Source organism: Pelophylax lessonae, assembly GCF_965119305.1.
Source record: "Pelophylax lessonae genome assembly, chromosome: 4".
NCBI lineage: Eukaryota > Metazoa > Chordata > Amphibia > Anura > Ranidae > Pelophylax > Pelophylax lessonae.
Genome location: NC_138771.1, coordinates 649849925 through 649866119, shown reverse-complemented (window position 1 = coordinate 649866119; position 16195 = coordinate 649849925). Strand labels below are relative to the sequence as shown.

The following is a 16195-nucleotide window of genomic DNA, read 5'->3' as shown; positions in this document are numbered from 1 at the left end:
CTCTTTGTTTTCCTTTTGTTTTTTCTTCTTGGTCTAAAGTCTAACTCCTTTCTCTCTCTCTCTCTCTCTCTCTCTCTCCCTCCCTCTTTCTGTCTCTCTCTCTCTCTTTTCTGTCTCTCCCTCTTTCTGTCTCTCTCTCTTTTTCTGTCTGTGTGTGTGTCTCTCTCTCTCTCTCTCTTTTTCTGTCTGTGTCTCTCTCTCTCTCTCTCTCTCTCTCTCTCTCTCTCTCTCTCTCTCTCTTTTCTGTCTCTCTCTATGTTTTCCTTTTGTTTTTTCTTCTTGGTCTAAAGTCTAACTCCATTCTCTCTCTCTCTCTCTCTCTCTCTCTCTCTTTTTCTGTCTGTGTGTGTGTCTCTCTCTCTCTCTCTCTCTCTCTCTCTCTCTCTTTTTCTGTCTGTGTCTCTCTCTCTCTCTCTCTCTCTTTTTTCTGTCTCTCTCTTTGTTTTCCTTTTGTTTTTTCTTCTTGGTCTAAAGTCTAACTCCATTCTCTCTCTCTCTCTCTCTCTCTCTCTCTTTCCTCCTGTATATAGTAGCCCAGCTATAGTGTATAATGACACAGGGAGATTATTTGGACTCCCTGACATGGACACAAGTCCTGGCCGGAGGGGACTTCTGATGAGAAGCAATTCCATGTAAATGGGGTGTAATTATACCAGTCAGACAGTATAATTATATCTTTTATATTGCTTGTTTTGTGCCAAGGCTCTTCCTGCCCTTCCCCCACTGTATATATCTTTCCCCGCACTTCGCCTGCTTTGACTTCATTTGTGATGTTTAAATGAATAAGTTGTTGGATACTGTAACAGATTACTATCCTGTGCAACCCAATTGCACCTTGTATGGTCATTGTCAACCAATCTTGCAAATTATGAGGGCCCATTTATGTTTTTTTCAGTGCGTTATCGAGCGTTCTTTTATGTGTTAATGTGCATTGTGTTAAGGCAGCCCATTGTGCACCAAGACCATCATAAATCAGATGTGACACAAGATTTGTAACCCAGCGCAGCACAATGCACCATGGTGTGTTGCTGTGTGTAGTGGTGTATGGTGTGTTGCTGTGTGTAGTGGTGTATGGTGTGTTGCTGTGTGTAGTGGTGTATGGTGTGTTGCTGTGTGTGGTGTATGGTGTGTTGCTGTGTGTAGTGGTGTGGTGTATGGTGTGGTGTTGTGTGTAGTGGTGTGGTGTATGGTGTGTTGCTGTGTGTAGTGGTGTGGTGTATGGTGTGTTGCTGTGTGTAGTGGTGTGGTGTATGGTGTGTTGCTGTGTGTAGTGGTGTGGTGTATGGTGTGTTGCTGTGTGTAGTGGTGTGGTGTATGGTGTGTTGCTGTGTGTAGTGGATTATGGTGTGTTGCTGTGTGTAGTGGTGTGGTGTATGGTGTGTTGCTGTGTGTAGTGGATTATGGTGTGTTGCTGTGTGTAGTGGTGTGGTGTATGGTGTGTTGCTGTGTATGGTGTGTTGCTGTGTGTAGTGGTGTATGGTGTGTTGCTGTGTGTAGTGGTGTATGGTGTGTTGCTGTGTATAGTGGTGTGGTGTATGGTGTGTTGCTGTGTGTAGTGGTGTGGTGTATGGTGTGTTGCTGTGTGTAGTGGTGTGGTGTATGGTGTGTTGCTGTGTGTATTGGTGTGGTGTATGGTGTGGTGTTGTGTGTAGTGGTGTGGTGTATGGTGTGTTGCTGTGTGTAGTGGTGTGGTGTATGGTGTATTGCTGTGTGTAGTGGATTATGGTGTGTTGCTGTGTGTAGTGGTGTGGTGTATGGTGTGTTGCTGTGTGTAGTGGATTATGGTGTGTTGCTGTGTGTAGTGGTGTGGTGTATGGTGTGTTGCTGTGTGTAGTGGATTATGGTGTGTTGCTGTGTGTAGTGGTGTGGTGTATGGTGTGTTGCTGTGTATGGTGTGTTGTTGTGTGTAGTGGTGTGGTGTATGGTAGGTTGCTGTGTGTAGTGGTGTGGTGTATGGTGTGTTGCTGTGTGTAGTGGATTATGGTGTGTTGCTGTGTGTAGTGGTGTGGTGTATGGTGTGTTGCTGTGTGTGGTGTATGGTGTGTTGTTGTGTGTAGTGGTGTGGTGTATGGTAGGTTGCTGTGTGTAGCGGTGTGGTGTATGGTGTGTTGCTGTGTGTAGTGGTGTGGTGTATGGTGTGTTGCTGTGTATGGTGTGTTGTTGTGTGTAGTGGTGTGGTGTATGGTAGGTTGCTGTGTGTAGTGGTGTGGTGTATGGTGTGTTGCTGTGTGTAGTGGATTATGGTGTGTTGCTGTGTGTAGTGGTGTGGTGTATGGTGTGTTGCTGTGTGTGGTGTATGGTGTGTTGCTGTGTGTAGTGGTGTGGTGTATGGTAGGTTGCTGTGTGTAGTGGTGTGGTGTATGGTGTGTTGCTGTGTGTAGTGGTGTGGTGTATGGTAGGTTGCTGTGTGTAGTGGTGTGGTGTATGGTGTGTTGCTGTGTGTAGTGGTGTGGTGTATGGTGTGTTGCTGTGTGTAGTGGTGTGGTGTATGGTAGGTTGCTGTGTGTAGTGGTGTGGTGTATGGTGTGTTGCTGTGTGTAGTGGTGTGGTGTATGGTAGGTTGCTGTGTGTAGTGGTGTGGTGTATGGTGTGTTGCTGTGTGTAGTGGTGTGGTGTATGGTGTGTTGTTGTGTGTAGTGGTGTATGGTGTGTTGCAGTGTGTAGTGGTGTGGTGTATGGTAGGTTGCTGTAGTGCAGGGATGTAAAATCCTTCAGTATGAGGGCCACATTGCATTATTTACAAATCTCAGAATGGTAAAAAAAAATCACAATCCGAGTCCCCCCTTACATTAGGGTCCCCATCAGAATCCGCCCTTACATTAGGGTCCCCATCAGAATCCCCCCTTACATTAGGGTCCCCATCAGAATCCCCCTTACATTAGGGTCCCCATCAGAGCCCCCCCTCCTTACGTCAGGGTCCCCATCAGAGTCCCCCCTTATGTCAGGGTCCCCATTAGAGCACTCCCCTTATGCCAGGGTCCCCATCAGAGCTCCCCCTTCAGGGTCCCCATCAGAGCCCCCCCCTTACGTCAGGGTCCCCATCAGAGCCCCCCCCCCTTACGTCAGAGTCCCCATCAGAGCCCCCGCCCTTATGTCAGGGTCCCCATCAGAGCCCCCTCTTATGTCAGGGACGGGTCCCCATCACAGCCCCCCCTTACACCAGGGCCCCTATCAGAGCCCTCCCTTACGTCAGGGTCCCTATCAGAGCCCCCCCTTATGTCAGTGTCCCCATCAGAGCCCCCTTTATGTCAGGGTCCCCATCAAAGCCCCCCCTTACATTGGGGTCTTCATCAGAGCCCCCCCTTACATTGGGGTCTTCATAAGAGCCCCCCCTTACATCGGGGGCCCCATCAGAGTCCCCCCCTTACTTCAGGGTCCCCATCAGAGTCCCCCCCCCTCTTACATCAGGGTCCTCTTAGAGACACAGGAGGAAAATGCTCACAGCCCACTTCAAGTTCTAAAAGCTGATAACATTTTAGGAATCCTTCCATGAGGCCAATATAATACATATAATATATATAATGGCAATGGGAAGAACGTTTGTGTCCGTGGTATAAATCAGGGAGTTCTTTTTCCATCCTCCGTATCCGGAACATTTTATATCAGGAGGACAGATGAAAAATATTATTATCCAGAGGAAATCCATTTCCTGACAGCGAGCTGAATAAATATCTGACTCAGAATAGCTACAGAAACATCCCGAGAGCAACTTCCTGCCCAGATTATCCGACTCCTACCCCCTTCTATATGTGTCACCCTGCAGGAGGAGAACAGACTCCTATCCCCTTCTATATGTGTCACCCTGCAGGAGGAGTACAGACTCCTATCCCCTTCTATATGTGTCACCCTGCAGGAGGAGTACAGACTCCTATCCCCTTCTATATGTGTCACCCTGCAGGAGGAGTACAGACTCCTATCCCCTTCTATATGTGTCACCCTGCAGGAGGAGAACAGACTCCTATCCCCTTCTATATGTGTCACCCTGCAGGAGGAGTACAGACTCCTATCCCCTTCTATATGTGTCACCCTGCAGGAGGAGTACAGACTCCTATCCCCTTCTATATGTGTCACCCTGCAGGAGGAGTACAGACTCCTATCCCCTTCTATATGTGTCACCCTGCAGGAGGAGTACAGACTCCTATCCCCTTCTATATGTATCACTCTGCAGGAGGAGGACAGACTCCTATCCCCTTCTATATGTGTCACCCTGCAGGAGGAGTACAGACTCCTATCCTCTTCTATATGTGTCATCCTGCAGGAGGAGTACAGACTCCTATCCCCTTCTATATGTGTCACCCTGCAGGAGGAGAACAGACTCCTATCCCCTTCTATATGTGTCACCCTGCAGGAGGAGTACAGACTCCTATCCCCTTCTATATGTGTCACCCTGCAGGAGGAGAACAGACTCCTATCCCCTTCTATATGTGTCACCCTGCAGGAGGAGTACAGACTCCTATCCCCTTCTATATGTGTCACCCTGCAGGAGGAGTACAGACTCCTATCCCCTTCTATATGTGTCACCCTGCCGGAGGAGGACAGACTCCTATCCCCTTCTATATGTGTCACCCTGCAGGAGGAGAACAGACTCCTATCCCCTTCTATATGTGTCACCCTGCAGGAGGAGTACAGACTCCTATCCCCTTCTATATGTGTCACCCTGCAGGAGGAGGACAGACTCCTATCCCCTTCTATATGTGTCACCCTGCAGGAGGAGGACAGACTCCTATCCCCTTCTATATGTGTCACCCTGCAGGAGGAGGACAGACTCCTATCCCCTTCTATATGTGTCACCCTGCAGGAGGAGGAGAGACTCCTATCCCCTTCTATATGTGTCCCCCTGCAGGAGGAGTACAGACTCCTATCCCCTTCTATATGTGTCACCCTGCAGGAGGAGTACAGACTCCTATCCCCTTCTATATGTGTCACCCTGCAGGAGGAGAACAGACTCCTATCCCCTTCTATATGTGTCACCCTGCAGGAGGAGTACAGACTCCTATCCCCTTCTATATGTGTCACCCTGCAGGAGGAGTACAGACTCCTATCCCCTTCTATATGTGTCACCCTGCCGGAGGAGGACAGACTCCTATCCCCTTCTATATGTGTCACCCTGCAGGAGGAGAACAGACTCCTATCCCCTTCTTTATGTGTCACCCTGCAGGAGGAGTACAGACTCCTATCCCCTTCTATATGTGTCACCCTGCAGGAGGAGGACAGACTCCTATCCCCTTCTATATGTGTCACCCTGCAGGAGGAGGACAGACTCCTATCCCCTTCTATATGTGTCACCCTGCAGGAGGAGGAGAGACTCCTAGCCCCGGTGTCACCCTGCAGGAGGAGGAGAGACTCCTAGCCCTGGTGTCACCCTGCAGGGACATTGCTATTGTTGTACATTGAATCATGTCTAATCTCGTGTTTCTTTCTCTTAGGTTCCTCAATGATGCCTCACCATCCCGCGTGACAATCCCGGAAGCCATGTCTGCGACTGACACCTTACCCCCTCCCATCCCCCTCTCCCAGAAGCCGGTCCGTATCATCAAAGCCAAGCCGCCCAACCGCCCCCCACCTCACCTACCCCCAAAGCCCCCGCAGAAGCCCCCACCCTGCCCACATGTCGCCCCCCCGGCGGCTCCCCCACCCCAGCCTGATGTCCCCGAAACCCTTTCTGAACAAACCACGTCCAGGGTGTGCGTGAAGAAGATCGCCGGATTGTTCCAGAAGGACCCGGGAGGGGGAAGCTTAGAGGAGACACAACCGCGCCTCCCTCCCAAGATGCCCGCCCCCGCGGGGAAGGAGGAGAAGGTGCAGCAGAAGAAGGACGAACCAGCGGGAGTGAAGGGAAAGGGGGAGCGAGAAGCCGACCGATCCGACCCGCCACGTAAGTAACACTTCTCTTTATTGATCTGTGATTGGCCAAATATGAGCGACCCTCCAGTTTTTTTATTGCTTTGGGTTATCTTTTTCCTTCAGTTACTCTAATGTAGCAGTCTCTAAACTGTTTTCTTTTCTTGCCTTTATCCCACCCTTGGGGTACTATTCCTCCCACTGACACCAACAATGAGGCACTATTCCTCCCACTGACACCAACAATGAGGCGCTATTCCTCCCACTGACACCAACAATGGGGCACTATTCCTCCCACTGACACCAACAATGAGGCACTATTCCTCCCACTGACACCAACAATGAGGCGCTATTCCTCCCACTGTCACCAACAATGAGGCGCTATTCCTCCCACTGACACCAACAATGAGGCGCTATTCCTCCCACTGACACCAACAATGAGGCGCTATTCCTCCCACTAACACCAACAATGGGGCACTATTCCTCCCACTGACACCAACAATGAGGCACTATTCCTCCCACTGACACCAACAATGAGGCGCTATTCCTCCCACTGACACCAACAATGAGGCGCTATTCCTCCCACTGACACCAACAATGGGGCACTATTCCTCCCACTGACACCAACAATGAGGCACTATTCCTCCCACTGACACCAACAATGAGGCACTATTCCTCCCACTGACACCAACAATGAGGCGCTATTCCTCCCACTGACACCAACAATGAGGCGCTATTCCTCCCACTGACACCAACAATGGGGCACTATTCCTCCCACTGACACCAACAATGAGGCACTATTCCTCCCACTGACACCAACAATGAGGCGCTATTCCTCCCACTGTCACCAACAATGAGGCGCTATTCCTCCCACTGACACCAACAATGAGGCGCTATTCCTCCCACTGACACCAACAATGAGGCACTATTCCTCCCACTAACACCAACTATGGGGTCTGATTTATGTCCGGATTTCTGTGCTAAAAGCGGTACATTGTTTTGCATGGAAATCTGTTATTTTACATTTTAAAACTCACCTTCCCTTGCAATCCCCCGCTGTCCTCCCGCTGTGTGCTCGGCCGATGCCGGCACCTGTCTTCCGGTTCCCTTCCCTGCGAGTGTTGCGACGCAGGGGGGGGTGGAACCGGTGGCAAATTCAAAAATATAAATACACAAATGAGATGATAGAAAGCTGTGATCATAACGGATTACACTGTATCATGTAATTTCACCAAAGGATTGGTGACTTTTCCAGTGCCCTGCCTGTGCTTTTCCAGTTCTTTGTGCCTGGAAAATAAAGAACGACCATGGCATCCAAAAAGCGTTCTTTTTGCGCAAAAGTGCTTTTAGATGAACTGGAAAACAGCGACAGCGAAATGGAGTTACTTGAAGAACTGAGCGATAGCAATTCGTGGGAAAACTCCTCATCAGGTACGGAAAGTGAGGACAGCGACAATTCTGATGTCTCTTTCTGGCACATCGCTCCGTTGGAAATTCTGAAGAATCATTTGATATATTTCTCAAATTCCACAAGCGATGTGCCAGAAAGAGACATCAGAATCGTCGCTGTCTTCACTTTCTGTACCTGATGACCAATTTTCCCACCAATCGCTATCGCTCAGTTCTTCAAGTAACTCCGTTTTACTGTCGCTGTTTTCCAGTTCATCTAAAAGTGCTTTTGCTCGAAAAGAGCGCTTTTTGGACGCCATGGTCGTTCTCTATTTTCCAGGTACAAAGCATTGGAAAAGCACAGGCAGGGCACTGGAAAAGTCACCAGATGAAATCCTGTGGTGAAATGGCATGGTACAGTGTAATCCAATCACAGCTTTGTTATATTTACATTTTTGAATTTGCCGCCGGTTCTAACCCCCTGCGTCGCAACGCTTGCAGGGAAGGGAACCGGAAGACGGGTGCCGGTATATGCAGAGCACAGAGCGGGGGAGAGAGTGTGAGGATGGCTGGAGGACAGCGGGGGAGGATGGCTGGAGGACAGCGGGGTAGGACGGCGGGGGGAGGACGGCGGGGGAGGATGGCGGGGAAGGACAGCGGGGGGAGGATGGCTTGAGGACAGCGGGGGGAGGATGGCTTGAGGACAGCGGGGGGAGGACGGCGGGGGAGGATGGCGGGGGAGGACAGCGGGGGGAGGATGGCTTGAGGACGGCGGGGGAGGACGGCGGGAGAGGACGGACGGAGGACGGCGGGGGAGAACGGCGGGGAATCGCAGGGAAGGTGAGTAACATTCTGGTGTAATCCTGAGTGTGGCTCGGGGTTACCGCTTTTGGTACTGAAAATTAACCCCGAGCCACACTCGGGAATACCACCTGGGGGTTTAATAATTTACTGTTTTTTTTTTTTTTCTAAGAATTACAGGCCTACGATATAAAATAACAGGTTTCCATGCAAAACAATGTACCGCTTTGACATTCAATAATACTGACGTAATCAGACCGCCAAGAAGGTTAATACTTCTATTTCTGAAAAGCATTCTTCATTTCCAGCATTTTTTCACACCTGCCTAAAACTTTTGCACAGTACTGATGGTCACATGCTTGAAGGAGGCGTCCTGCGTCTATCTGAAAAGTTGCACTTTGTCTTTTTGTCTTGTGATTATTCTTCAATAAATCTTTCAGATAGTGTGCTGGCAGATTTGTACATCTACCTGAAAAACAAGTTTCTGTGCAGATCCCTGTATAGAACATTGGATGCAGTGACAGGGAAGGCCCAGCGCTCCACCATGCACGGCAGTGCGTTGTTATAGGAATAAATAGGTCACCTCCATGTTTCAGCACGTTGGCGTGCGTTGCCAGCCTTTTCCTTTCCAACAGGTTGATGTGCCACCTGTTACCGCGCAGCATAGTGTGTCTTATCACACCACAAAAAAATGCAAATGTGCTCCAAGAGATTTGGATGATTTAGCACAAGATTCCTAGTTGCAGGTAAAAGGCTCATCCACACGTGCGGCAGCTCTTGTCGCATTCGACAGGCGGCTGGGAGACTGTCGCCTCTTGTTTTAACCCTGAAAGGCCTGCTCAATGTCCCTCAATCATGTGCATTACATTTGGTTGCGGGGCGGTTGTGGTGCAGCTCCATTCACTTAAATGGGTGGCGTTCAGTGGCAGTACTGCCCACTTAAAGCGATGCTCCTGCCCCCACTGAGCAATTGAAAGTCAGCAGCTACACATACTGTAGCTTCTGACTTTTAATATTAAGATACTTACCTGTCCTGGTGACATTGCCATGCTGGAATTTTCTTTGATGGTCTTTTACATATATTTGTATGTATGTCCTTTTGTGGGTATTGCACTGGGGAAGGGGGGGGGGGGGTGGCTTTGGGATTGTGGGGATGTTTTAGTTGATGTACTGTTTGTTTTTGTTGCACCTGTGGTGCTTACTGTAGTATTTTTTGGATACTTGTTTTTTATGTTTTTACATAAATCAATAAAAAAAATAATAAAAAAAATAAGTGAAGATACTTATCCGTCCTGGAATCCAGCGATGTCAGCGCCCCAGCCGATGTTTGCATCGGCTCTCAGGTGCTGCCGCCGCCATAGCCTGTAAGGGAAACCAGCGGTGAAGCGTTGTAGCTTCACAGCCAATGCCCCACTGCACATTCGCGAAGTGCGCTGTGCTTTCTGAATGGCCCGGTGGTGGGGAAGGAGGAGGGTGGGCCAAACTTCTGACGTAACTCGCGGGGGGGCGAGGCCCGACAGAAGTGGGGACGGGTACCTGGGAAAAACAGGTACCCACTCCCCCCTTCTTCCCCTGAAAGGTGCCAAATGTGGCACCGGAGGGGAGGAGACAGGTAAGCGGAGCTTCCACTTTTGGGTGGAACTCCGCTTTACGGCGACATAGGGTATAATTTTTGCTGCAGCCTGCAATAAGTAGATGATTGCATCTGTGATGTGTGTACAACCATATCTGTCCATTTTTTGAGCTTAGGGGGGCGGCCAAGGGTCACTTACTTTTCTATCCCCATTGCTGCATATCTTAAAACTCATCTGTGGTGAATTGCATTTCAGAGGGTAGTTGATGGGTAGCTGGAAGTGAATATGTGGGCTCCTCGCCGCCTGTTGAAACCCTGGAATCTAGCGATGTCGGCGCTCCAGCCGATGTTTCCATCGGCTCTCGGGTGCTGCCGCCGCCATAGCCTGTAAGGGAGACCGGCAGTGAAGCATTTGCGGCTTCACAGCCAATGCCCCACGGTGCATTCGCGAAGTGCGCTATGCTTTCTGAATGGCCCAGGGGTGGGGAAGGAGGAGGGGGCGAACTTCTGACGTAACTCGCGGGGGCGAGGCCTGACAGAAGTGGAGATGGGTACCTGTCAAAAACAGGTACCCGCTGCCCCCTCCTTCCCTGAAAGGTAAAAAATGTGGCACCGGAGAGGGGGAGGAGACAGATAATCAAAGCTTCCACCTTTGGGTGGAACTCCGCTTTACGGCGACATAGAGTATCATTTTTGCTGCAGCCTGCAAGAAGTAGATGATTGCAGCTATGAGGTGTGTATAACCATGTCTGTCCACTTTTGCAGCTTATGGAGGCGGCCAAGGGTCACCCCCAGCTCTAAGGCTTGTTTGCACTTTTGGCAACCATTGCTGCCCCTCTGTAAACCCCTCTGTGGTGAATTGCTTTTCAGAGGGCAGTTGATAGGTAGCTGGGAGTGAATATGTGGGCTCCTTACTGCCTGTTGCTTCATGTGTGAGTGAGCCCGAAAAATGGAGTGACGTGGGATTCCCTAAAAATCATTTAGAGAACTAAATTTATTTATGTTCAATAAAAGGTCAATAGGGAAGCAGTAGTGGTTTTTAATACCCCTTCCTTCCTAAAAAGGAAATCCTACCAATAGTAGGAAATTATTAGGATTTGTCTACCATGCTACCACTTTGGGAATTCCTGATAAGATAATGGAATTTCCTGGATCAACTGAAGGATCCTGAGCTTTCCAGTAACTGTAGCCAGCGTTGGGGCTTTAGGAGAAACTTTAGGAAGCTGCAATAGATCAATTTCTACAACTCCGTAGTCCAGAGGTTACTTGTATGTATGTGTGATTCTAAATATCTTGTGCAGAAGTTGAGTTAAATGAAGGTGGAAGAAGGATCACAAGAGGGTAAGTTGTGCTGTTGCTGCACAACATTTGGGGATGGAAGCTTTGCGGTTCCATCTGGGAATTCCTGATAGGTTAATGGTTGATCCTGGGTTAAGAGAATGGAAGCTTTGCTGTTCCTTCTAGAACAGTAGAATTACACTCTATTTTGGAGGATTTAAATGGGGTGAAATGCTTACGTACTGCGTGATGGATGTACTATCGCCAAAGATGTGGTGCTTCCATGGGTACCAACATAACGCTGACCTCTATAAGGATTGGTGGAGGGAGAACCACATCTTTAGAGATGGTAACCCCATCAGTATGTGATATAGGTACATACAGTGCCTTACGAAAGTATTCGACCCCCTTGAACTTTTCGACCTTTTGCCACATTTCAGGCTTCAAACATAAAGATATAAAACTGTAATTTTTTTGTGAAGAATCAACAAGTGGGACACAATCATGAAGTGGAACGAAATTTATTGGATATTTCAAACTTTTTTAACAAATAAAAAACTGAAAAATTGGGCGTGCAAAATTATTCAGCCCTCTTAGGTTAATACTTTGTAGCGCCACCTTTTGCTGCGATTACAGCTGTAAGTCGCTTGGGGTATGTCTCTATTAGTTTTGCACATCGAGAGACTGAAATGTTTGCCCATTCCTCCTTGCAAAACAGCTCGAGCTCAGTTGGATGGAGAGTGTTTGTGAACAGCAGTTTTCAGTTCTTTCCACAGATTCTCGATTGGATTCAGGTCTGGACTTTGACTTGGCCATTCTAACACCTGGATATGTTTATTTGTGAACCATTCCATTGTAGATTTTGCTTTATGTTTTGGATCATTGTCTTGTTGGAAGACAAATCTCCGTCCCAGTCTCAGGTCTTTTGCAGACTCCATCAGGTTTTCTTCCAGAATGGTCCTGTATTTGGCTCCATCCATCTTCCCATCAATTTTAACCATCTTCCCTGTCCCTGCTGAAGGAAAGCAGGCCCAAACCATGATGCTGCCACCACCGTGTTTGACAGTGGGGATGGTGTGTTCAGGGTGATGAGCTGTGTTGCTTTTACGCCAAACATAACGTTTTGCATTGTTGCCAAAAAGTTTGATTTTGGTTTCATCTGACCAGAGCACCTTCTTCCACATGTTTGGTGTCTCCCAAGTGGCTTGTGGCAAACTTTAAACGACACTTTTTATGGATATCTTTAAGAAATGGCTTTCTTCTTGCCACTCTTCCATAAAGGCCAGATTTGTGCAGTATACCACTGATTGTTGTCCTATGGACAGAGTCTCCCACCTCAGCTGTAGATCTCTGCAGTTCATCCAGAGTGATCATGGGCCTCTTGGCTGCATCTCTGATCAGTCTTCTCCTTGTATGAGCTGAAAGTTTAGAGGGACGGCCAGGTCTTCGTAGATTTGCAGTGGTCTGATACTCCTTCCATTTCAATATTATCGCTTGCACAGTGCTCCTTGGGATGTTTAAAGCTTGGGAAATCTTTTTGTATCCAAATCCGGCTTTAAACTTCTCCACAACAGTATCTCGGACCTGCCTGGTGTGTTCCTTGTTCTTCATGATGCTCTCTGCGCTTTAAACGGACCTCTGAGACTATCACAGTGCAGGTGCATTTATACGGAGACTTGATTACACACAGGTGGATTCTTATCATCATTAGTCATTTAGGTCAACATTGAGAGATCCTCACTGAACTTCTGGAGAGAGTTTGCTGCACTGAAAGTAAAGGGGCTGAATAATTTTGCACGCCCAATTTTTCAGTTTATTTGTTAAAAAAGTTTGAAATATCCAATAAATTTCGTTCCACTTCATGATTGTGTCCCACTTGTTGATTCTTCACCAAAAATTACAGTTTTATATCTTTATGTTTGAAGCCTGAAATGTGGCAAAAGGTCGAAAAGTTCAAGGGGGCCGAATACTTTCGCAAGGCACTGTAGATGCCTGTTGTTATCCATAGCACATCATTTGAGAATGGAAGCTTTGCTGTTCCATCTAGGAATTCCTGAAAAGATAATGGCTGTTGCCTGGATCAATTACCGTATATACTCGAGTATAAGCCGAGTTTTTCAGCACATTTTTTTGTGCTGAAAACGTCCCCCTCGGCTTATACTCGAGTCAAGGAAAAAAAAAAAATTCCCTGGCCGCTCCGACGGGCTTAAGCTTTAAAAATGGCGCCGCCCGTCGCATACATGTCACCGCGCACGCGCCGCCGCCGCTCAGGAGAGGCCGGGAATAGCCGAAATTATGCGAGTGGCGGCGGCGCGTGCGCAATGACGTGTCAGCGCCGGGCGGCGCCATTTTTAAAATGAAGGCGCCTCTGGAACAGGTAAGTGACACTACCTGCCATTATGCAGGGCTGCGGGCACACTACAAGGGATGCAGTGCTGCGGGCATGGTCCACCTGTACCATGCCCACAGCACTGCATCTCCTGTAGTATGCCCACAATCCCGGATCCTCTTGTACCATGCCAGTACCCTGCATTCTCCTGTACCATGCCAGTACCCTGCATTCTCCTGCACCATGCCAGTACCCTGCACTCTCCTGCACCATGCCAGTACCCTGCACTCTCCTGCACCATGCCAGTACCCTGCACTCTCCTGTACCATGCCAGTACCCTGCATTCTCCTGCACCATGCCAGTACCCTGCATTCTCCTGCACCATGCCAGTACCCTGCATTCTCCTGCACCATGCCAGTACCCTGCATTCTCCTGTACCATGCCAGTACCCTGCATTCTCCTGCACCATGCCAGTACCCTGCACTCTCCTGCACCATGCCAGTACCCTGCATTCTCCTGCACCATGCCAGTACCCTGCACTCTCCTGCACCATGCCAGTACCCTGCATTCTCCTGCACCATGCCAGTACCCTGCATTCTCCTGCACCATGCCAGTACCCTGCATTCTCCTGCACCATGCCAGTACCCTGCATTCTCCTGCACCATGCCAGTACCCTGCATTCTCCTGTACCATGCCAGTACCCTGCATTCTCCTGCACCATGCCAGTCACCCTGCATTCTCCTGTACCATGCCCGCCGCCCTGCATTCTCACTCTAGGCTTATACTCGAGTCAATGATTTTTCCCATCTTTTTGTGGTAAAAGTAGGGGCCTCGGTTTATACTCGGGTCAGCTTATACTCGAGTATATACGGTAAATAATCCTGAGCTTCCAGTAACTCCTGTTTTTTGCCATTTCCCAGAAGTACACATGGCTCATTAGCATTTGAAAGGGAGGCCAACTGTAGCCAGAGTGGAGGCTTGGGGAGAAACTTTAGGAAAATGGATAGATCAAATGCTCCAACTCCTAGTCCAGAGGTTACTGGAATGGTATGGTTGTGTGTTACCAAATATCTTGTGCAGACATTGAGTAAATGGAGGTGGAACAAGGATCACAAGAGGGTAAGTTGTGATGTGGCTGCACTATAGTCGCCCATAGCAAATCATTTGGGGATGGAAGCTTTCTGGTTCCTTCTAAAACAGTATAGTGCAATTACTGAGGGGCTGATAAAGAAAGGAGTGATATTTTTACATACTCCTTGATGGATTTACTATCTCCAAAGATGTGGTGTTTCAATGGGTGCTAAAAGTGCACCATCATAATACTGACCTGCATATAGGTTGGTGGAAGGAGCACCACATCTTTGGAAGTGGCAACCCCTTCAGGTCATCAGTATGTATTGTAGGGACATATAGCACTTTTCCACTGCAAGTACCGGCTAGTACCGGCTCGGCTCTACTCGGCCCTGCTTGGCCCGGTTTGCTTTTCCACTGTGGTACCGCATGGTATGGTGTCGGAACGGTTCGGTACGGTACGGTATAGGTTTGCTTTTCCACTAAAGTAGTACTAAAGTTAAGTGGGTGGGATAACAACGGGGTGGGTGTGATTCTCTGACCAATCAGTGGCTAGTAGTGACTGCATGCAAAGGATTGTGGGATATGGTACCAGTTTGGTACCTGTTGGAACCACAATCGAGTAGGTACTGTTTTTTCAGAGCCGTACCGTGCCGAACCGTTCCGACCCTATACCATGCGGTACCGCAGTGGAAAAGCACAAAAGCGTGCCGAGCCGGTACGGTTCTATGCAGTGGAAAAGCGCCAATAGATGCCTATGGTCGTCCAAAGCACATCATTTGGGGATGGAAGCTTTGTGGTTTCTTCTAGAACAGTATAATGCAATTACTGAGGGGGTGATAGAGAAAGAAGTGATATGCTTACGTACTCCATGATGGAACGTACTATCTCCAAATATGTGGTGCTTCAATGGGTGTTGAATGTGCCCCAGCATAACGCTTGCCTCTATATCGGTTACTGGAAGAAGCACCACATCTTTGGAGATGGAAACCCCTTTTTCATTCGTATGTATTATAGATACATAGATACCTTGAATTTTTATCGTGCAGGAGAATCTACAGGTTGGGCAATTTTTGATTTATTTAAATAATCATAGATGTAATCCCGGTTTTACCTATGAGGAAGGAATGACTAAGGTTTACTTTCTGGATGTTCCTTTGCAGGATTGTATTTAGAAAAAGGTAATTCTGAGCTTAAGGCACTGCAATAGATCAGGAGAGAGGACATTGCAGAGACCTGGAGCTAAATATTGTGGATTTTGTGTGCTTTGTCTGTTATGGGGTTCCCTCCATCCCTGTGCTGAGTTCCTGGGTCTGAACGCCTGCTGTGCCCATTATGAGGAGTTCCCACCATCCCTGTGCAGAGTTCCCAGGCCTGTACACCTGCTGTACCCATTATGAGAGGTTCCCATCATCCCTGTACTGAGTTCCCGGGTCTGTACACCTGCTGTACCCATTCTGAGGGATTCCCACCATCCCTGTACTGAGTTCCCAGACCTGTACACCTGCTGTGCCCATTATGAGGGGTTCCCATCATCCCTGTGCTGAATTCCTGGATCTGTACACCTGCTGTGCCCATTATGAGGGGTTCACACCATCTCTGTGCTGAGTTCCCCATTCTGTACACCTGCTGGGCCCATAATGAGGGGTTCCCACCATCATGGTGTCAAGTACCTGGATCTGTACACCCGCTGTGCCCATTGAGGGGTTCCCACCATCCCTGCGCTGAGTTCCCGGGTCTGTATACCTGCTGTGCCCATTATGAGGGGTTCCCAGCATCCCTGTACGAAGTACCTGGGTCTGTACACCCGCTGTGCCCATGATGAGGCATTCCCACCATCCCACCATAGGATCTCACTGTTGGAGTATCCAAGACATATAAGAAGTCTGTAGCTTGGTCAACTATTTAAAATT

At 48.7% G+C, this 16195-nt stretch overlaps 1 protein-coding gene across 1 annotated transcript in view; it reads left to right on the top strand.

Moving 5' to 3' along the window:
* The window catches only part of LOC309552394 (uncharacterized protein), a 121324-nt gene that overhangs the window by 13836 nt on the left and 91293 nt on the right, over positions 1-16195 (top strand). The window contains exon 2 of the mRNA XM_082253337.1: positions 5427-5875. Coding sequence (XP_082109463.1) covers positions 5473-5875 — 403 coding nt within the window. The 5' untranslated portion in view covers positions 5427-5472. The remainder of the gene's footprint in view (positions 1-5426; positions 5876-16195) is intronic.